General features: G+C 38.3%; 1 protein-coding gene across 1 annotated transcript in view; it reads left to right on the forward strand.

Moving 5' to 3' along the window:
* Nucleotides 1-15,484, forward strand: part of spon1a (spondin 1a) — a 68,003-nt gene extending 52,519 nt beyond the window's left edge. Inside the window, exons 8-16 of the mRNA XM_053319127.1 lie at nt 4,634-4,835; nt 7,378-7,518; nt 8,531-8,606; nt 8,704-8,886; nt 11,554-11,724; nt 11,851-12,018; nt 12,323-12,487; nt 14,953-15,219; nt 15,321-15,484. Coding sequence (XP_053175102.1) covers nt 4,634-4,835; nt 7,378-7,518; nt 8,531-8,606; nt 8,704-8,886; nt 11,554-11,724; nt 11,851-12,018; nt 12,323-12,487; nt 14,953-15,219; nt 15,321-15,484 — 1,537 coding nt within the window. The remainder of the gene's footprint in view (nt 1-4,633; nt 4,836-7,377; nt 7,519-8,530; nt 8,607-8,703; nt 8,887-11,553; nt 11,725-11,850; nt 12,019-12,322; nt 12,488-14,952; nt 15,220-15,320) is intronic.
* Nucleotides 15,485-23,572: the final 8,088 nt, after the last annotated feature.

Raw genomic sequence — 23,572 nt, forward strand, 5'->3', positions numbered from 1 at the left:
AATTAAAAATGAGGAAGAAACTTCAGCAAGTTTCACAGTCAAAGTTTAAGATCATCGTCATCTACAACTATTTCTACTATTGTAATTTGATAGTTGTGATTGATGTGATTTGAATTACAGTTTTCGCTTCATGCAAAACACCGAAAACATTCAGCATCCTCCTTAGATGTTTCTGCTTTGATGAATTACTAAGCAGTTTTGAAGTCTCTGTAAATTGATTGTCATACCATATTAAAGCAACATGTGCTTCAGGGTAGAAAATCAATATAAAAAATATTATGGCTCTTGCTAATGGTTAACAGTTTTATAAAGCATCTTCAATTGGTTGTTGAGGCTAAAACTCAACGAGTGGTGGGACCACCTAATAGGAATAAATAATAGGTCTTAGGTTTTTTGCTGAAGTTAGTATCCTAAGTTGGACCCAAAGGTTGCTGATCAATGAAAACCCAGCTCAAAGGTGCCCTGAAACTGCCAGCTACCACATATATACAGTGTGCATGCTCATGTATTCCAAAATTCACAAGAGCTATTTAATCTCTTATTCATGAGAAAAACAAGAAGCTTGTTGGCTCAGCTTGCTCAGAAGAACTTTGGTGGTTAAGGCCTATGCAGCGCTCCTTCCTCAACCAAAGAGCCTCTGTGAGGGCCACAAGTTTAATTTCCAAAGGGAAGAGCACAGCCAGGAATAGAAGCAATGATATGCACCAGGGCTAATTACTGTATCTTACTCTGTGCTGTATAAGCAGCCAATTAATTGTTAAACACAGCAGTTGCGTACACATGAGAAAGAAAGGAAAGGAAAGGACGTTTTGGTTGCTAACTATATGGAAATGTCCTCACCATGAAGGTAGAGTGAAGGAAGAGGAAGAGTTCATTATGTATTTGACTAAACCGACTGGAAAATGCACCTTGTTAACCCTTACAAGAGTCGAGAACTATATGCGCTGCATGAAAAATGCATAGATGTACCTTTACAGTATGTCAGCATATTTTGTAGTTTGATTTTTGTGGTTTTGGTGTTATAACTGTGCATGTATTTGTGTGGCTCAATGCTCAGTGTTTGTTGTTGCTTATGAAGAGAGAATATAAAGAAAGAATTTTGCTTTCATTTAACAACAGGGAGTATAATTTTTAAGGGTGATGTTCAATGCTTCCAACTAATATGAGGATGAGACGAGAAGAGAATGAAGCAGCAGAAAGGAAGGCAGCAAACATTAAGATCATTAAATTAAGCTTCGGACTACACTAACATATAACGTTAGCATTGTTTCAGCTGAGTGTTGGTGCTGTGCATGACAAGTAGCATATGGGGTGAACATTAGACTATTAACTTTATGCTTATGAAACTGTCCAGTTATTTTTGAATTAAAATCAAACGTTTGCGACAAGCCAACATGACTGTATCTTTGATTAAAAAAAAGGGGGCTAGCTTGTCAGCCATAACATGTCCGAATATAAATAACAACTAATCAGAGTCCATGGTGAGATTCAAGCTATGTCAATGCTGATCGGATTTACCGATAACGTTAGAGGAGAGAGTTGGTCCATTCACATGATCCAAACCTAATAGCTTCAACATTGACAACAGTTAAACAAAAGATTGTTAAAATATATGGTAAACTTCCATATTTGTCCCATTCTCATCCGTGGTCTATGGTCAAGCCAGTCTATTTGTCAAGTAGTTCTTCATGGCGGGTGGCAACAAATGACCACTATGTGATGTGCTCAAAAACGTAGGTGCTGATTGGTATCCTGTGTAATTGAAATAATTGAAATAGAATTTTGAGAACTGAATTGGAATTGTGAGAACTGAATGTTCAGTTCCAAACTAATAAATTCAATTTCAAATTATACAATTCAGATTCATTTTTTCGATGCAATGATTCAAATTGAACAATACAAATTCAAATTATGTAATTATGCAATTATTCAAGTTAAGCAATTCAAATTAAAATATAAATGATTCAAATTCAGTTTCTGGTGGCACATATTTCAGCCCATAGAAAATGCCCTTTTCTTTCAGATGAACTTATACTTGTCCACAGTGTAGGGGTGTGTGAAGTGTGAAGTTGGGATGGTAATTTTATTCAGAGCTTGACATTTAAATTACAGTTATGTCGCTGACTGCCTACACAGAGAAGGACAGAAAGGGCAGTGAGGTTGCAGGAATGCACATATGTCACAATTAGATGCTGCTACTGTTATTATTAATTCTGTTATCAGGCAGATAATAATCAATTTTCTGTATGGAAAAAAGTAGGCCTACAGCGTCAGTGTCAACGCTATTATTGTATAACAATTACCCTTGGTAATGAATGTGCTGTTCGGTTGGGAAGCAGTCGCAAATACATGGCATTCCTGGAATTTAAACCCATGTTGTGTAATAAGATGTTTCTATCTTTACTTGAAATGATCATTTAACAGACAATATAACTAGCATTGTTGTCATCTTTCTTCATGAAATGAAGCCATGTTTTAAACCCTTTCTTCCCCTCTGCCATGACTCCTTGTTGCAAGTCTCCAGCAGTGTAGACACACAAGTTTGACGTCATTAGTTTGCAATGCGCAACTATCAGAAAAACACACTGGTATTGATAAAAGGAATTGATTACGCTGGAGGCATATGATTACAATGGATTGGTCATTTTGGAAACCGTCCTCATCTGGAACTGGTTCTTGAGTCCCATCCTTACCACTGACACAGACTTTCACTTCTTTAGATACATTGCACAATGTTTGTCAAGTGCTGTTTTTGGTTTTCGTTTGCTTTTTTTTGTTAAATAGCAAAACTTACTCAAGGTGGTGTTTTGGCAGATTCTTACTGTCCAAACTCACAATTCAAACACACTTGTTAATCTCATTTCATCACACAGCTCGTCACTCACACAAAGACAACAGATTTTGGACTGAAAATAATCTTCACACCAATTACTCAGTTCATCTTCCTTTAGAACATGTTCAAATAAATCATTCTCAAGTCTTAGAAAAACTACCTGCACCTTTCTTTGTTGTATCCATCCACTCACTACAACAATGACTTCATGTGGTATTTAGTGTATCTATTGACTGGAAAGTAAATGTTGCACCTTTCAACAAAATAATTTAACACAAATGTTTATACTATTTAGTTTTTAGTTTCATTTTTTTTTACTTGATCATTGAATAATTTCAGTGGATGCCATGATTACTCCACAGTCAGTTAATTTACTGACCACAAGATAGTAAAGTATGCTACACTTACAGATGTATCACTAGCTACAGAAAGGTGCTACACCAGCGGCAGGTGTTAAACTGAAACTAGCAAGAATGCACTGAAAATGCTATTCTAATCCAGTCAAACTTTAGGTGCAGTAATTTTTTTTATTGTTAATGTTTTGTAGCAGGAGGTATTTACTCAACTAGTCGGAACAAATTCCTGCCCTTAACTGTGCAAGTTAAACCATGAAGGCAGTATTTCTCTTACCCTTTACCAAGTAGTTTTTATTGCCTAAAATTAACCAAAGCTCACCCATCAAGTAAAATCAAATCAGAGCATATTTGTTTTGAGTCTGTTATGGAACAGTCAGATGTGAGTGAGTAAATAGTGAAATCATTAGTACCACTCTAAAACACACAGGAAACATTTGGAATGACATTATTTTAAATGAGGTTATATGGAGTGATTAATTCCTTCCTCATTTGCTACCAGCCTGCTCTTTTCTTTTCTATCACTTGCATTTTTCGTAGAGCCCAGGTGGTTGTGTGAGATAAACGTCAGACCTCCAGCGATCACTGAGCAAAGATCCAGGAGAGTCAACCAAAGCTCTTCGTTCCCAGGGGAAAAAGGCTTTTTCACATCCTCAGAGGCCTTCATTAGAGCAGAGTGTGCAAGGGCAGGAGTTGACTTGACTGAAGTCAATTGGATTTATATTGGCATGATGAGTGGTGAAAAGGAATCACTGGCTAATTAATTAGGAGTGGGAGGATTCTGGTTACAACAAGGATCTCCCCACTACTAATGAATCTTGTATTGGCTGGGAAAATCCTTGTAATAAGTTTAGCTGTCAATCATTGGTCAAGACAGATGGCCAGACATGTGTTTTTCTCCTGTGCTAGAACAGAGAAAATGCAATGTGGAGACAGATGTAGTCTGACAAAGTCAGACAAGAAACCTAAATACTTGACTATCGATATAAATTGTAAGCACTCCAAGCAGTTTCACTTTGTCTGTGTCAAAACGAGAGCCAGAGTTCTGCCCCACTAGTAAAGCAAGCTTCTCTTTTAGTGTAGCATCCAATTCACTATGTTAATTTTCGTCTTTTTCCATTGATCATTCTGAAAAGCTGCAACATGGTTTACAACTTTCATGAGCCTTTGACATAGATGCACTCTCTGAAATTTTAACTTGATTAATAAATTAGTGAATCAACACAGAGTTAAGCGGCAGCAAATTTGATGATTAAGTCCTTTTCTAGAAAAAGTATCAAAAATGTGTAGCTTGTCAAATATAAATATTTACTATATGAATATGAACTCTCTTATTGAGGTCTTTTGTGGGTGTGTTTTTTTCTGAGGTCTCTCATACAAAAGAGATTGATCTCAATGAGGTATCCATAATATATAAAGCTTAATTAACTCTCACTCTCCTCCTCAGGCGGGCTGCACCCTCAGCTGAATTCTCAGTGGACCGCAACCGTCACCTCATGTCCTTCCTGACCATGTTGGGGCCCAGTCCAGATTGGAATGTGGGTCTGTCTGCTGAGGACTTGTGCACCAAGGAGTGTGGCTGGGCGCAGAGGGTAGTCCAGGACCTTATCCCCTGGGATGCAGGCACTGACAGTGGAGTGACATATGAGGTCAATGAGAACATTCTGAATATTATGAAAGATTGTAGTTTATTAAAGCATTAGATCATCCCAGTTTTTACTCTAACAGCATACTTACACTCTGTTAGGTAGTAAAATGTATGAAATGCAAAGCTGCAGTGGCTGAACAATTTTTTCATATATCAGTTATCACTGCGTCTGCGACAGGGCAACTTTGGTGTTCTGTATTTTGAATGGCCGGTAGTAGGGTGCAAGGCTCTTCCCTACTAACAACAAACAACAACTAACAAATCATAAACTAGAGATTGATCTACCTACACTAATCTCATCCTATAGCCAAATAGACAGGATAGGCCTATATCAGTATATTTTGATACTGTGTTGTCCCCTGTTCCCCAAGATTAAATTTCATATTTTATTTTAAAATACTTAAAAATAAAGTCTGTATCTTAGACTGTATCTTATTTTTGTTGAGATTACTAACTCTGCAACAAAAACAGAAATGTCCACATGTAATGAATATGTGTCTCAACTCATGTTACAACCCCAAAGTCCCACAGCAATCACAGTCTTTTTTCAAACCATTGTTCTCTCCACCTTTAACCCCTGGATAACCTTCCTCCTCTCTCTGATCACCAGCAGAGTTTTCCCGTCATACTCACACTGTGACCTTGTCATTATGCCAACATCTTCTTCTTCATCTGCCTGTCTGCTCACATTCACAGTCACTCCCTCTCTCACCTCTTCACATACTGCCAGTCTGCAACAATTCAAGTGTCATCACCCATCCAATTCTCCTTTAACAGCCTTGAACGTCTTTCCCTCCCGCCCTCACCCCAAGGTGCTGTCTGCTGCGTGCTCAGTGTCTCCATTCAGCACTAATAGATTAGGCTGTGTGTGTGCCTGTTTGACCAAACTCTATGACCACATGTGTGAAACCTTTGGCAGATATCACAAAACTCACAGATTAACCCACTGAACTGGGCTCTCTTGCTTGTTTTAACCAGTTTCAATAATAATTTCACTCTTCCTCCTCTTCTTCCTCTCTCACTTGATCTCTTTCACTCTCTTAGGCACCCACACACACACATTTACTTAGGTCACCTCTGGGGACATTACATGGACTTACATTCATTTCCTGGAGACTCCCTAACCCTTACCCTAACCCTTACCATACCACTGATCTGAAAATCAGCCTTTTCCCAATTGGGTATACAGCTTTGTCCCCACAAAGACAAGACATCTCCAATAACTGGTCTTTAGTCTGAAATGTGTCCACAAAGGAGGCTTAGTGTCAGCTCACACACACTAAATAAGACTCTGTAAGTAAAACTCAAGTTTGTGTTCTGCTTAGTACTGATTACAATGACTAGACTCACTGCAACATGTCCTATGTTTGGAGACTGAAAGGAATTACTGATCCTCTCTGTTTATGTTTTTAGCAAGCAAACAGCTGCCATCTCTATTAATAACAAGAAAAGCAGGAAACAGGAACAATTTATAAAACCTTTTTGAAAAAATGAAAGTGCGGACTAATCTGAGTCTCAGGTGACAACAACGACAAAAAAACATAACATTTTGATAAAATCACAAGAAAGGTATACTTGTTAAAATACCAACAAACTAAATACTGCTTTACCTTTGCTAAGATTTTTTTTTAAAGATTTTGTTGGCATAGACGCCTTTATTTAGCAGTAGACCGACAGGAAACATGAGAGAGAGAGGGGGGTGTGAAATGCAGCAAAGGACCTCCGATCAGGATTCAGGATTCGAACCAGGGTTGCGCTCTAACCACTCGACTCGAAAGCTACTTAAATGTTAATATCCTTTTTGGCCAGGAATATGGACAGAACCTACTAGTATCACATTTCAGCGTTATAGAAAGATCAAGTACAGAAACTCTCAACCAAGAATAATGTACAACAGGTGTTATTCTGGAATTTGGGTGGGACTTTGGCTCCCTATTGCGAAAAATGTTAAAGCCAAAAGTCTGAAACAGAGTAATGAGATGCATCATGTGTCCCATTACTTTTACTGTATCTTTTAATTAGTGGCCACTCTTTCCCCCTCTCCTATCGCTCTCTCTTCTCTCTCTCTCTCTCTCTCTCTCTCTCTCTCTCTCTCTCTCTCTCTCTCTCTCTCTCTCTCTCTCTCTCTCTCTCTCTCTCTCTCTCTCTCTCTCTCTCTCTCTCTCTCTCTCTCTCTCACAAACACAAAAACCACTGCTCTTTCCCTGTTTTTTCTGGATGGCCTCAGTGGGAGGTGAAGGATGAACAGGTCTTCTGCCTCCAGACTGCCTCTGGCGCTGGTGCTTCTATCAGCCCCATGCTGGCAGACCTTTACTGTTGACTAATAAGAGCATCTCCCATATAAACTACAGTACAGTGTTCCACACAGCTGCTCTCTGACTTTGTGATGTGTCCTTAGTGTAACTTTGAGTGACTTCATGCTCATTGTACTTGTGCAAATGTATTTTTTAAATGAATCCTGACAGCGTGTTATTTTTGAAATCCCCAGATCTCACAGCTTCATTACCAATATTCTTCTTCTGTCTCTATGTAACTTCTTTTAGTCTCCCAACAAGCCCACTGTGCCCCAGGAAAAGATACGGCCCCTGACCAGTCTGGACCATCCACAGAGTCCTTTCTATGATCCTGAAGGGGGTGCCATCACTCCTGTGGCCAGGCTTGTGGTGGAACGTATTGCTAGAAAGGTTAGTCTGTTTCTAAATCAGTCAGTTCTAATTACAAAATCAGATAGTCTTGATGGGGTAATGATAATTTCCTCAGTTGAAAGTATATATTCAGATGGTCATCATAGTCTGTGTGTGACTGATAACCAAGCCTTGATTTCTTTTTTTGATATCCTTGCTATATTTGTACCTTGTTATACACTTGTCTCTTAGTTGTTACTTATCGATTATATCCCACATTAATACAGCCAAATTAGATTTACATGAAATCAAAATTGGAATCCTTTAATACATTGCACACCATCATTGTTAAATATAGATGCTTTGAAATGGGAGAGAGAGACCTTTCCTTAGTCTTTATCTCTGCGTAGCAGCAGGTACAGTACATCACTACCGTTCATCAATAAAGCAGTTGATCAGCTGTCTATATGTCTGCAATTAGAAATGTGTTTTATGCAAGTCCATGGCCCCTTGCAGTCAAAGTATGGAAGTGTAAAAGGCATAGATTAGGTGAATGACTGTACTAATAATAATATAATACTGGAATGTACTACATGCAGTTGTGATTTATGTTATCAAATGTCAGTCACTATTACTGTAAGTTCAACAACTTCCATACTTATGATTTGAGGGAAGGAGAAAAGATATTCCCTTGGAAACTCAGGCAAACGGATATAAGGTTAGCAGTCCTTCAGTGGCATCTAGAGGCAGTTGTGGGGATTTTAGAAGATTTTCAGCTTGATTTCTTTTCTTTTGTCACAACCCATTTCTTATTATTTAACTTGCCCTAGATGCAAACAACACACAATGTCAGAATGTGTGGACATATATACAGTAATCTCCTTCTTGCCTGTGTGCCTGTCACAGTTAATAGAATGTGTAAACTGCAGGCTTAAGATGACCTTCCACTCACCAGCCCTCAGTCTTTCTGATAACTACCAGAGACAAAGAGAAGGACTTGGTGAAATGAAAAAGAATACCATAATAAAAGAACACTTCCATGCAACCTCATAGTGTGTCTGTGTGTTCACAGGGTGAACAGTGTAACATTGTACCAGACAATGTAGATGACATTGTAGCAGACATTGCCCAAGAGGAGAAAGAGGAAGGTCTGTATCCTGCTCCTATTTCTCTCTCTCCCTTACACAAGATTAAAAGTGCAGGTGACAGTGGATGGGTTTTATAGTGTCTTTTTCCATCCTGTAGATGATACCCCTGAGACATGCATCTACTCCAACTGGTCTCCATGGTCTGCCTGCAGCTCAGCCACTTGTGAAAAGGGCAAACGAATGAGACAGAGGATGCTAAAGGCCCAGTTGGACCTTAGTGTTCCCTGCCCGCACACACAGGATTTTGAGCCTTGCATGGGACCTGGATGCAGTGATGAGGGTAAGTATGTATACAAAGACTGCAGGTCACTATGCTGGATAGGAAAAGAAAAGAACAAACGATTCCAGCCTTGAACTGACATCTTAATGGTAAAGAAGAGTGCTGCACTGGGTTGGGCAACTGGTATTGAAGTAAAAAAAATCAGGTGCACTTCAGTAATCAGGCTAAGTAAACACATGAGGATAAACAAGACATGACCACTTGATTAGTTTCAAAATGAACACTTGTCTTCATTGAACTTAACACCCTGACGAAGACTCATCTCAGTCAAATGTTCCAATAAACAATTTTTAACTCATGATCAGGGTGCCTCAGATGTCTTTTAGATTGCCTCTCCACACCATGGACTCACATTATTAGAAAGCTAGAACAATCTTTTTTTATCCTCAGATTGAGTTTTCAAGGTTCAGATCCATTTAAAACAAGTTTATGATCATATTTAATCACTTTGAAAATGTTATCAAAGTTTTAAAATTATTACTTCCATTAATGTTTTGACAGCCTAAGACGCGTGGGTATGTTTTAAAACTAGACTTTAATGGTGTAAGGCCATCGATAATACCCAAGGTACCATCTACAGCAGCAATTAAGTTAAAGAGGAGAGAGGTGCAAGAGAGCACTTTGTATATAAGGCAGGCTTTTAAAATTTTATAGAAAGTCATGTTAAATTGCATGAGGCCATTGAATGTATTTTGTAAGACGTTAAGAGAAGTTCACTCAGGTAACTCTGTCAGCTGGTTGTTCAAGATTTATTGTCAACTTCACTCATCATGTACTGTACATTCTTGTCTTGTTAAAATGATTTTTGCCCCACAGGCAGCAGAGTGTCTTATTATTTGTTACAATCTAGATCCTATTAAAACATAATGACTCTGATTGCCTGACCTTTCGCCTAGCACCACCATCACGTGAAACTTTCCCATTGACCAACATGTCCATGACAAGTACTGATGATGTTAATTGTTTAACATAGATGATTAAAAGATTTAAATGATGGATCCAAATACAGCTGCCCCCTATGCTTTATGATGAGGTACATTTTTTTATTTGAGTGAGTGAACACTTTATTGTCAGTTTCATAGTTGACAGATTATATGCTTATATGTTAATTATTGGTGACATATTACACATCTTGAATGCTGATGAAGAAATATGAAACACTAACAATATCTTAATTATAAACTTTATCTGTACAAAACCTTACAAAATGAAGTGCTTTAGAAGGGGGGGGGGATTTCAACATTTTAATAGTTTCATTCATTAAAATCAGACAAATTAAAGTACAGAAACAGAAAAAATAAATATAATCAAATACACCACAATGCAATAGGATAGAAGAGAGTGGAATAAACAGGGTGATTTAAATCTGCAAAAGAATTATACTAAAAGTGGATTCAGTCTATCACAGATAGTTGATGTTGTCCCCTGCCCATTTATTCCAATACAGTATGCTGAGAAAGTGCCTCCTGCTTACCACTGTGGGTGACTATGCTCACTGATGTCAATCTCTGGTTAAGCCTGGCTGACTGCCCATACAATGATGATTAAAAGACAGTATAAAACTTTTGAGTTTTACCCAATAGTTCATGATCATATCATGAACAAAATGAACTAGTGAGCTGTATCAAATACACACAAATATCATTTAGATTTGATACAAGAAAGTAATTTACACTGAGAGAAAAATACAGTTTGAAAAATATACAGATATAAAATAAAAATAGATATACCTGCGAATAATATTAAAAAAAGAAAAAAGAAATTGTGATTAATAATTAAAGCAGGTGAGTTTTTTTAGCAGTCTTGATCTGCTGTCCTTAGATCCAGAGGGAAACTGGTCCCAAAGACAGCTTCAGTGATCTTTGTTGTCTGTCTCTCATTTCCTGGTACAGTGGGCACTTGAGAGACCAATCTGAACACTCTACCAGTGACTTATCTGGGAGCATATCTTTAAAAAAAGTATAGTAGTATATAAACAATTAATTTAGCCTAACCGGTTGCCAGTGCAAGCTCTACAACAGAAATTGTCCATCTCATGTAAGCTTTGATGGATTCAAAGTCATGTTTGGGAGACCTGAGTGCAGTATACTACATTAATCAAGCTTACTTGTAATGAATGCATAGATACATTTATTTGTATCTGAGACAGCAGTGGTTATATTTTCTTAGATACTGTAGTGACTAAAAACTGGGACCTCAGATTTCAATTGATTTACCACTATTCAAGGATTCAAGGACTCAAGGACTCAAGGATTTTACTTGTCATTCAGCCATATAGGTACTGTACATGAAAGAGCGAAATACAATACTCAAGTCCCGGTGAATTAAATATACATTAAAAATACATATATATATTTATATACTAATATGTCAATTATCAATATACATGTACACATATATTAATAAACATATAAACATATACTACATATCTATATACATGCATATACACAAATATGAGATGTAATTAGATTAGTGATTATGAGCTCAAGCCATTGTGCAAGAATAATTTATGTCTTAGGTATAATTTAGTTGAATACAATGCAGTCAGTGCTAATTTGAAACTGAGCTAAAATTTCAACAAACACAAAATAAATTCTATAGTTAGGGTTAGGGTTATCCATTCTTGTAGCTTGCTGACATATACTTCTCTGTCCTTTAACACTTTAGATGCATCCACCTGTATGATGTCAGAGTGGATCACCTGGTCTCCATGCAGTTTGTCCTGTGGGATGGGCACCCGTTCTCGAGAGCGTTATGTTAAGCAGTTTCCAGATGATGGCTCAGTCTGCACCCTGCCTACAGAGGAGACCGAAAATTGTGTGGTCAACGAAGAATGCTGTGAGCTCTCCTCTTTCCCCTCCTTTTATCAAACATTTCTTTTGACACCCAAGTGTATCCGTTTATACGTTAGATCTAATTTAAGGAGCACTTTAAATTTACCTTGTATTTCCCTCTTGGCCTTAGCTCCCAGCAGTTGCTTGGTTACAGAATGGGGTGAATGGGATGTCTGCAGTGCCACTTGCGGTCTTGGCATGAAGAGGAGGGAGCGCATGGTCAAGATGCCTCCTGCAGATGGCTCTGTTTGTGGAGCAGAGGTGCTGGAAGTGGAGAAATGCATGATGCCAGAATGTCGTGAGTAGTAGCATTACCAGGAACACAACTGTCCTGTAGGAACTGTCTAGAAACTCAACTTTAAACAAGATATCAGATTTAACACCCAAATAATACATTCTCAATGAAAACTAAAACTTTTAATCTTCTAACCCTCTTACCTACATGACTAAATTGACATGGTCTATTCGCTGTAGTCAGGCTTGTCATACATTTTTTCTTTTTAGAAATGCGGTTAATCAGTTTCACACTAGTTTAGAATATGTCACGTGTATGCGTTGAATAATGTATCTATGTGTTACTGTGTAATTTGTATTGTGTGTAGACACTATCCCCTGCATGCTGACTCCATGGTCTGACTGGAGTGACTGCAGTGTGACGTGTGGGAAGGGTTTAAGGACGCGCCAACGCACGCTCAAGTCTCCAGTGGAGCTGGGAGAGTGTACAGAAGAGTTAGAACAGGTGGAGAAGTGCATGCTACCAGAGTGTCGTAAGTAATTTAACATACATATCTACATACTTCCACAATCATGTATGCACATACACGTGATTTATGGTAATTAATGATAATGTTGTTATTCTGCAACCTGGCATCTTGATGCAAATACACACACTACTAATGGAAGTTACCTAACAGCAAACAATCCAGAGAAAGGAAATCGACAGCTTCTGTCCAAATTTGCATTAGTTTGTTTCATCCTGGCTTTTTTAAGAGGTAAAAGATGAATATGTTTGCTGGAATTAAAACTCCTAGTGAAGTGCAGAAAATGATTTGTCACATATGAAAAGAGTTAAATGACAGGTTTAACATTAGGAAGGGGTTATAAGAAATATAATCAAAATCTGAAAAAAGAACATGAACATGAAGTTAGTTGGAGTTGTAAGCTATTGCAATGTGTTATCAACCTAATCAGAATTATATCTTTTTATCAGAGCCCAGCAAATAAATGGTTCATATATGTCTTGACACAATTCCCCAAATCATATTTAATATATGGAATAACTGTATTCCATTAACCTTTACTTAATATGAAACAGTAATAATGTAAGATTATGCCAAACTAGTTGGTGTGGTGTTTTATTGAGAATTTGAGCATTTTTAAACAAGTGCAGTTCTTTGGTTCAAGTTTTTATGGGTACACCACTTAGACATTTTTGCCATAATCCCATAATATATTGTCTCAAAGTGGATTAAAAGCAGAAATGTTATACTCAGTCAACAAGAAAAGAATGTAAGGTATTCATGCATTTATTTTCACATTTAAACCCCCTTATATTTGACTACACCACATGGAAAGAAAAAAAGTAGTGTCACGTCATTGTCATATATCGGAACTAGCATATATACACAAATGCATGCATGCAAGATATGTTGGAGGTAATTTAGAAACAGTGCCTTCATTAAATAGTCAAGTTTATTTTCTAACTGTTAACTGTTAGTATATTCTTACAGGATTTTTTACTCTCAAATATAAATATTGCTATGGTTTATAATCACACTCACTGTTAGATTATGTAAACAATACTCCAGCTGTGTGGTCATCAAAACACAATCCATGCAGAAGCATATTCTTTGAATGTGAAATTTGCTGTCATCTTTATCTGACTGTCGTGGGAGAAATAAGGCAATTTGCATAGCACATTTCAACAACAAAGCAATTCAAAGTGCTCTACATGTAACGTTTCAGTACAAAACTGGTACTCAGACACAGAGGAAAACATAGGACACCAAGAACAATTTGTATGATAAAAATCACAAAAAGCACAAAAATCAAAGTCCATTAATCCAGGCAGAGACAAAAAAACCAGGCAAGCAAACATGATAAGAAAACAACTGGAGCGCTGTACACACAAACATGACAATCAGACAGAGGGTAAGTGGGCACACACTAATTACAAACAAGGCACAGGTGTGTCAGGAAAACTGGCAGGAAACTGAAAATATGATCAGAAGTAACTTACAAACTTAAAAAATACATAAAAAAATCTCTACAAAATAAAGCAGGAAGTGGACACAAAACACATGAAAACCTAAGCACAGACTGGACTGATTGATTGATTGATTATTTAAGTGTCCTGCACCTTTCTGGTGAAACCATGCAGGCTTACAAGACACTTAATAATAACCAGGATGGCTACATGACAAATCGTAATGTACAGTTTCACAAATTGATGAGTTAGTAAGCATTTAATTTACATGGCAGAAATGTCCTGTTAAGATGGATACAAAGTTATCTGTCTTAGCAGCCAAACCTCTCCTATAAAATGAAATTGAGGTGACCATTGAGTCATGAAGTTTAGTGAAAGTTGAAAAACTATGGTCAGGACACCATTTCATTTCATTTTATTAATTATAGGCCGTCGCAAAAATCCCCAGTGTCACATTACATAAAACCTAAAAGGCATTAAGACAGAATGTAAAATCAACACAAGACAATATAAAAATACATTTAAATACAATTAAAATGTGGTCAATTGGAAATAAAAGTAAGAATAAGTAAAACAGGAATGAAAGTTACAGTGGACTACAGTTCAAGATATTAATCAAAAACCTAAAATTAGATTTAATAAAAGGCAGCATCAAACTTAAAAGTCTTCAGCCTTGATTTTTTTTTTTAAATGAGAACTTAAAGAAGACTTTTCTACTCCTGGAGAAGCAGGATGTTCACAAAATGTTTTGTGTCCGCCCAGAAGAATTGTAATTTATAAATCTAAATCTAAATTTGTAAATCTACAGTATGTTATTGTGTAGGATGGGTCAAATTTTGCCATGATTCAAAAATAAAAGTAAAAACAAAAACCTCTAAGGATGCTTTATGGTTATCTGAGAAAAGCCAATCAAAGGAATACTCTCTGTGTTGTGTTACATTATCTGACCTACCATCTCACCAGTTACCACTCTCACTCCAGTTTTCTACTCTTTCACAATTTTGTTTTTTTGTCCACTTGTCTCAGCCATAGACTGTGTCATGTCCGAGTGGAGCGAGTGGTCAGAGTGTAATAAGTCCTGCGGGAAAGGTCATACAATCCGGACGCGCATGGTGAAGCTGGAGCCTCAGTTTGGTGGAGACCACTGTCCTGAAGCCATCCAGAGGAAGAAATGTAAGATCAGGAAGTGCAGTAGAGGACAAGCAAACAGTGATGAGAAGAAACGACGCAAGGAGCAGCGTGAAAAAAGGAGGAGCAAACAGGGCAGGGCTGAGGTCGCCTCTGAGCATCCAGGTTGGTTTCCCTACAAGTAACATTCAGAATGAAAGGTCCACAGAGAGCAGCACAAATTATACACCATATACTGTAACTACCCTTTCCCCTCAATCTTCTAGGATGTAAAATGAGGCCGTGGTCAAGTTGGACAGACTGTACCAAACTGTGCGGTGGAGGTATTCAAGAACGGCTCATGACAGTGAAGCAGAGGTTTAAGACTGCCCAGCTGTCCAGCTGCAAGGACAGGAAGGAGATCAGAGCTTGTAATGTGCACCCCTGCTAGGAAGGAGTAGGGGAGGTGTGAAGGGGAGGGACGGTGAGGAATGATGGTTGGTTTGGGAACAGGGCAGGGCATACACACTGTCACACAATGATCCAATGCACTCCGTTTAGGGCTGAAATGGCACTTCCCTGAATCTGTATTGGTTTAATCCAGAGCCCTGCTGGTAAGGGGAAGTTTATGGATCTCTGAGGTTTCCATCACTCATCCCTCACCTTCAGGTCATTAAGGGGTACAAATATTTCTGGAAAACTCTGGATTTGAACCAGGCTGATTCTTCTGAGTGAGCTCTAATACACGTATAGCTCTTTTGCAAGATTACTGTAAACTTGTTGTGGTATAATATATCTTGAAAATATAATTATGAAATATGAATTGATTGAATAAGATAAAGACTTGTTATATCTTGTGGTATCCTTAGTAGTATACTAAATTCCAGAATTTTAAGCACAGGTGCCCAGCCATTCCAGTGTTTTATATGCCTTCATATAAAAGTTCAGTTGTTTCTAGGACACAAAATGCCCAGTTGACTTTTTACCCGTCTATATTGTTGTACATGTAGATGCACCACAATTGAGATCTTTATGATTTTGAGCATTATTAGAAGATTTTGTTATTTTTTTGCTGTGGATTTTTTTGATAAGAATGTGTCCCAGGATTCTTACCAAAGTCTTGTGTAGATGTTTTCTAGATGTTTCCCCTCCTTTTCTTTATCTCTGTTCCTCTAACATATTAATATTTTGGAATAATATCACCTTTACAATAAAAGTGAATGTGACAACTTGGATCTGTCTTTTTATTCAAAGGCAAAGAGGGTGTAGTGTCAGCAGTTAATGGTGTTCACTTTTGCTGCCACTAGATGGTGACAACTAGCTTAGATCCTTTGCCATTTATCAGCAAAGTGGTCATTGGTGAGGCTGCTTTTTGAATGTAATGCTGGGCCAGCTGATTCCTTTTCTTGCTCTGCCCCCTTATGTCACAATGTATATAGAAGCCACAAGGGGGCAGCACGGTAAATGGAAGATACATTCAAGCTATTAATATGTGGCACCTTATCAGTAAACTGTGAAATTTACAGCCTCTAGTCAGAGGCAATACAACAACAAAAAATAATTGTCAGTAATGGCCTAGGCAGAAATAGGACAGTAATAACCAGTCTTCCTATAATATAAAAGGGTGTACTTTCACTTTAAATGAAGACAGAGGTTGGAGCTTTCACATGCATGTGCCTGCTGAAATCTTGAAAGAATCCCTCCACCCCCTCTCCTCTGGTGTAATAGGTGGGGGGAAGGGATGGTGTCATGCTTTCCATGTGAAACTCTGGGGACGGGGTGAAAAATTCAATACACACATCACAATGCCATTCCTGTTTCCATGCCAACACAACCACACATGGGGGAAGCCTATACACTTTACAGGCGATGGAAGCATGGAGGATGAAGTATTACAGCTGTGATTGACCAGATAAAACAGAAATTGCTGTGGAGATGGAAACAAAACAACTGTGGCAAGGTGCATGAGTTAAAAAAAATGGACGAAGGATGTGTGTTTGCTTTTCTTTGTGTTTAGCTCCTCTGGAGCTCATCCAGTCTAGTGATGTGCAGGCTGTTGGCACAGGAAATAAGATGCAATTATGCATGTAGACCCTTGATTTCTGAATGATTTTTAATAAGTTTCCTCTGTGGTTACATTGATGAACATTAATGTTTTTCACTCAGCTCAACCATCACCTTTGTGATAGATTTTACTTTTGTGGCATGACAATTTTGTGAGGTGAGTTTCATGTTAGCGACTGCAGTATTCTGTTGCCTCAGGCATAATATTGGTCAAAGCAATGTACAGTCACTTTACACATACTGTAAGAGGTCTTACAGTAGGCTATCTATAAAACCTTCAACATTCTATGTCTCTAAATCTGTAGAATATGAAGTGATTTCAGGTTTTGTATCTTGATCATATCCTAGCCTCAAGACCTGCATAGCATTTCTTTTCCAAACTGTGAACATCTGTGTGCACATCCAATGATGTACTGGAGCTGTGTGGACAAATAGATGGCTCTCATGACACATATGCGCTATCTGTGTGCAGTCCGTTGCAAGTTCATTGGGTACACCAAACTAATCCAGTGTGGAACAATAGCCCTACAATACACCTTAACTTAAAATTTGAAGATACAGTTCTTGTTCAACTTTTCTTAAATAGGTGTTGATTCCATGATTCAATGATTTCGAAGAATACCGTTTGTGCTTTCTGCTGAGTTGTATTGTATTGCACTGAGAGGTGTTTCTTATACTTTGTCCAACCCATTTACATCAATGAGAATAAAAATAGAACCTTCTCCTTTGTTTATGTCTCCCTGCTCTCCCTCTACTCCTCTCTTGGGGAGTATGTTTAGGAGCTCAGACAAGAACAATTACTGTTGTGGGGTTGTAATGCCAACTGACACATTGTATATGATAATGGGTTCGTCAAAGAAATTAGTGTTGGTTGTGGAGTAGATTATTTGGTATTACTTGGAATCTCAAAGGGTCTGTTCGAAACCGCATACTTTCCTACTACTCATACTAACTCTGACATCATGTGAATTATGTAGTGTGTTTCAACTGCGTAGTATACGATTTAGAGTATGCAAGAAGTGTACTAGATTTGCCAGAAATGCGGAGTATGCATCAAGAGCTGACTACTCACACTCAAATTACCCAAGATGCAACATAACTTGTGAAGAAACAAACAAACACAAACGTCACAGATCACCACCTCGGTGGTTTCAAGTTAACTACAGCGAGGGTATGTTCGCTTCCTGTCTTCAAAATAAAAGCACCAATTCTATCATTATGGTATTCTTAATAATAAAAGACAATGGGTGTTTTATTTTTGTAAAAGTGACCGGAACTGCGCTACAGCTAACTTGAGTGGCTCCGAGTTCGCAGGAGCAAAACTTTAAACAGGTGTTATTTGGACAAATTAGCGTCACATTGTGGATCTAAAGGTAAGAAATGTCGATAAAGTGGTATATTTACAGAGTTAGAGCTAAAATGAAATCAGCTTCAGCCTGCTGACTTCAGCTCGGGTAGGGACGAAATGCATTGTGGGTTATTGTGTAGTTTACTACGGTGTAAACGGTCTGCCTACTAACTGGTTGTTTAGTGTGTAGTGTGTAGGATGGAAGTATGCAGTAGTAGGCTATAGAAGTGTGTAGTAGCCTATGTAGTATGTAGTATGCAGTTTCTTAACATTAACACGGAATAGTATGCTGTTATATAATATTAGACTGTGATTGCCATCCACCAAAATATGACTTGACTTCTATCCACTGGAATTTTATGAAAAATGGACATGCCCAGCTTCAGCACAACTACCTGAGTGTACTGTCACAAAATAATCTCAACTCAAAACTCCACTGACAGACAGAGACAGAGATTGACAGAGAGATGCAGAAAATTATGTTATTTAGTCTGTAATGTAGTTATAATGAAAATCCAAACTGTTATATAGCTATATAAAATAAAATGACATTTATGGAGGACCTACTGTATTTTTCCTTATTTTCTTTACAAAGATAGGAGCAAAGATTGCCTGTGAGAGACAGGGTTTGAACTTAGGGGCTGCATAATGGTTCAGTGTAAGATAAATGCGTTTTTCAAACTATGAATCATGCAAAGCTACTCTAGTGGAGTCCAAAAGTAAAAATATAGAGTTGGAAAATGAGCACAATAAGTCCTCTATAAAAACTGTTAACTATAATTGAAATGGGGAGATATTTGTGCATAGAGTCCCAGATGCAGCACTGTTGTTCTGTCTAGTAAAGACGTGGAGCTTCACTTTACATACAGACAAACTAATGTGGCAGCTACAATAGTTGGATTTTATCTGTGAGACCAATTTATCTTCCAAAAGAAATTATAGCATATATCAAAATGCTATGAAGGCATTAGAGCAAGCAGTAAATCAATGGTATATCAGTTTATCAGATCATTTTCTCCAAGGGAAGATGACAAACATTGTCAGGCTGCTAGCAGCTGAGATGACTGACTGGTCTCACTTGACCAGTGGCTCTGAAACATCTCTCTGCAACAGATTTATAAACAGGCGTTATTTGGATAAATTGACCACATATTAGAAATCTACATGGTTGCTTTCTTGCCTGACAAAAAAATATTAAAACTTAATAAAGTGACAAATGTACATGTTTTAAAATCTCTGTTAGGTTGGTGGTTAATTGAGTGTAATAAGTGTCCAGCATTCCACACTCAACTTTTTGACTATAATGAGCACATCATCCAGCGACTCAAGTTCCAGGGAGAACCATTGTCTCAGCTCTCAGGGGCTAGGGTCCTGGGGATGTTAATATAGAAGTACTGGTCACTTTACATGGGTGGACAGTACTGTATGAAATGTTTGCAGAAAACATTTTAGCCCCTATAATATTTGGATTTAGATCATCATCTCTGAACATTTGTCTGCATTCCCAGAAAAGGTTAAAATTGGCAATGTAGGAGATGTGTAGGAGGCTATAGACTACCCAAAGAAATGGTCAATTTTAGTAATGATAAATTATAGATATTTAACATTTTCTTTATGAAACATAATAAAAAGTGAACAATTTACTGCTTTTGTCATAGTTTCATGGTCATATTCAATGGTCAGTATTGGCTGTATTACCTCTTGCCTTTTGGCAAATATGCCTTTTAGCATTTTTTAGATTAATGGAAATGTTAGACTGAAACAGTTCCCAAGAAACCAGGAGTTAAGAAATAAAACACTATGTTTAAACACTACTACGGTTTAAACACCCACCACAGAGTTATGATTACTTATTTGCTTATTTGCACTCTTATCATCATTTGCCATTTTGTTTGTAAGTATATCTTATTTTCTATTATAAACTAGAGGTAAAGTTTTGTATATGAAAGCCCTATGACCTGGGGGAATGTGGCTGTAACCTTTAATTTATATCATCATGAAGCAATTTAAGTATTTAAGCTCTTAATAGCTCTTAATAATGATACATAATTGCCCCCTTCCCCTTGTGTAATTTACATTATAATATACATGTTAATGAAGCTCAATATATCAACAATGTTTTTTGTTGTTGTTTTTAATAATACATTTTTATTAAACATTGTCCATATAAACAAATCCTGGTTGTTGACATTGTTGCATGGTGAATAGGCTTACTGCAAGCATGCCCCATACCAATGTGACATCTGTCTCATAGTGTGACAAGCTCTCATTTCTGTTTGCTTGAGCAGTTTAAATAATAATTTGTCTCCTTTTAAAGTATTTTGAGTGACAGTTAAAAACCTCAGCTGAGTAGGGTTAATTTAGAAAAAGTGTGTTAATATTATTGTTTTCTTTCCTTTTGACAGCAGACATTTGGTTTTGGCTTTGCAAAGGCAGTGATGCATAGTAGAAAAGCTGTAAGGAACTATGATGGGGGATTGAGTTGGTAAATTATGCTTTGGTTTGATTTGCCTGTGAGCAATTTCTGAATGGGGCAGGATCAATCTATTCATTGGAAAAACAAAAGGGAGGGTGAAATAAATACAATTTCAGCAGCTCACTTTTTTAAAATGGTGAAGGAAATACATGTACAATAGCTTCCCTTTTTATTGGCCTCGCAAGCAGTTCCTCAGGCTGAACAGAGAGACAGAGGAAATATAGGATTTCATAAACTAATAAACCTCAGAGGGAAAATCGATATGGTGGCTAACCCTGCAAAGGCTCTTTTCCACAAATTTATAGACCACCTCAACAATCAATGGTCTGAGTTTATAACCTGTTAAGACTTGGAACAGGAGGTATCTGTAGCATACGGCTGTATGCCACAACATAGGAAAGTCACGACAGTGTGATGCCATTGCCGTAAAGCGTAAATGCAGTTGAGTTCAGTGTATGAATGGCCGCTGATGTAAATAAAGACTTATACCCCTTTTCCACCGAGCTGGAGCTAGTGCTCAGTTGGTGCTAATCCAAGCACCTCTTACGAACCTGTTGCTTTTCCACCGGCAAGGAGCCACGTGATTACGTCACTGTATAACGTAGCCAGTGTGCGCCTTTGAAGCACTTCAATGATTCACCAGTGAGAGGCAGCAACATGGCGCAAGGCATCTAGCCTGCCGGAAACGAAGAAGAAGAAGAAGAACAAGAACAAGAACAAGAACAAGAACAAGAAGACGACAGCTCTGGCAAAAAATCAATCTTTTAATCAACAAATCTTTAACCCTCTGTAAATGCCACGCTAGTCAGCTAATGAATGGTAACCCTGCTAGTCTGCTAATAAACGTTAGCCCCGCTGGCCGGCTAATAAACGTTAACCTCGCTAGCAGGCTCATAAACATTAGCCCCGCCCCCAGTCCGCTGACGTAATTGGTTCTTGCTTTAGACCAGCAAAGAGTTGGTGCTTGCTCTGGCTCCCATTCTGAGGCTCGGGACTGGAGACTAGTGCTTAGTCAGGCTCTGGCTCCGAACCAGCACCAGCTTGGTGGAAAAGGGGTAACAGTGAGCATACAGTCGTTGTCCGTGTGTTATTGGACATAACATTGATGACAAGGATGGAGCCTCCTTTCTCACCTCTGCCTTCGTTCCTAGCTCTACCTGGTGAGCCACCGATCCCGTGGTCCCGCTGGCATAAGTCTTTCCAGACATTCATAGCGGCTATCGGGTTAGCCGGGGATGACGATGTGAGGCTAAAGGCTATGTTGATCCACAGCCTGGGCAGCGAGGGACAGCGCATCTTCAGCACTCTCGGACCCATGCCAACCTATGCGGACTGTGTCACCTTACTAGCCGGACATTTCGCTGCTCCACAGAGTGTTATGGTACGGCGGATTGCCTTCCGCCAGCGGCGGTAACGGCCGGGTGAGTCGGTCCACCACTACATCACCGACCTCCGGTGTCTGGCGAGCCTCTGTAAGTTTGGCAATTTAGAAGAGGAGATGATTCGAGACCAGCTAGCAGAGCACACGACCGACCCCAAACTGCGGGAGAAACTGCTGCTGTCGAAGGCAGTGGAAATGGCCTTCCAGCTCAAATCTGCTGCTCTGTTAGCAGCAAAAGAAATTGACTGGCATTCCACAGCAAGACTACAGACTCGCTATGAGGTGTGATTGTCATTGTAAATTAAAGCTTGAGTGGGTGACAACACAAATAAAACAGGACACTGATTGATATATGATTTTGGTAGATACATTAGGTTTTATAATCCCAAATTACCTGTCTTTCTTACTACTTTATTAGTCTTCTGAATTTAGTCTAATACTTTGTCTTTGAGATCTTTATTTTGTTAAGATTATGGTTTACAGAGAACTCTATTTTAGAACAGCCCTCATGCACCATGGCATGTGCTGAAAATGTAGGTAGGCTCATAGTCTTCCACCCATAATCCATATAAACTTTAGGGCATAGTGTGGTGGATTTTTCAGATTTTTTCTGTATTGATGGCACGCTTGAGTGATGTCCAAAATACTGCCCTTGAACTTCGCAATACACCAAACATAACGATAACACAAACAGTGGGCCTGTGTGTGTAAAGTGGTGGCAAAGTACTAACATGCAAATTGCTTAAATTTAAATTCAGTGTGTTCCTGATATTGTATTGAATACAGATACTGTGTTCTCCTTTGCCACACCAGGTATCAGTGGGGAGAAGATGGAAAACACTTTTCAGTGTTAAAATGTTGCTTTTGGGTCTCATTGTTACCATGACAACACAGCCATCACAATAATTGGACCTCTTAAATTACCATATGATCTTTAAAGGGATAGCTCACATGTTTCTCAATGATTTTACTGCCTTTAAAAAATGCATTTCATCAGTAGTGACACAGACATCTTCAAGCCAAAAGCAAGATTTTCTCCACCACCAATAGATAACCTTCCACAAAATAAGATCAGTGGGGAGTTAATGTCAGGGTTAGTGTTGCTGTCAGCATTGGTTAACATTTAAACAACTGTTAAACAAACTCTACAGTTAAATATGAACATTTCACTCAAAGCACATTAAAAACGGTTGAAAGTTTGGATTCATATAATGTGTATACTATGCTAATGGAGAAAAAAAAGACAATTGCAGCCCTGGAACTAATGATT

Source organism: Scomber japonicus, chromosome 1, assembly GCF_027409825.1.
Source record: "Scomber japonicus isolate fScoJap1 chromosome 1, fScoJap1.pri, whole genome shotgun sequence".
Lineage (NCBI taxonomy): Eukaryota > Metazoa > Chordata > Actinopteri > Scombriformes > Scombridae > Scomber > Scomber japonicus.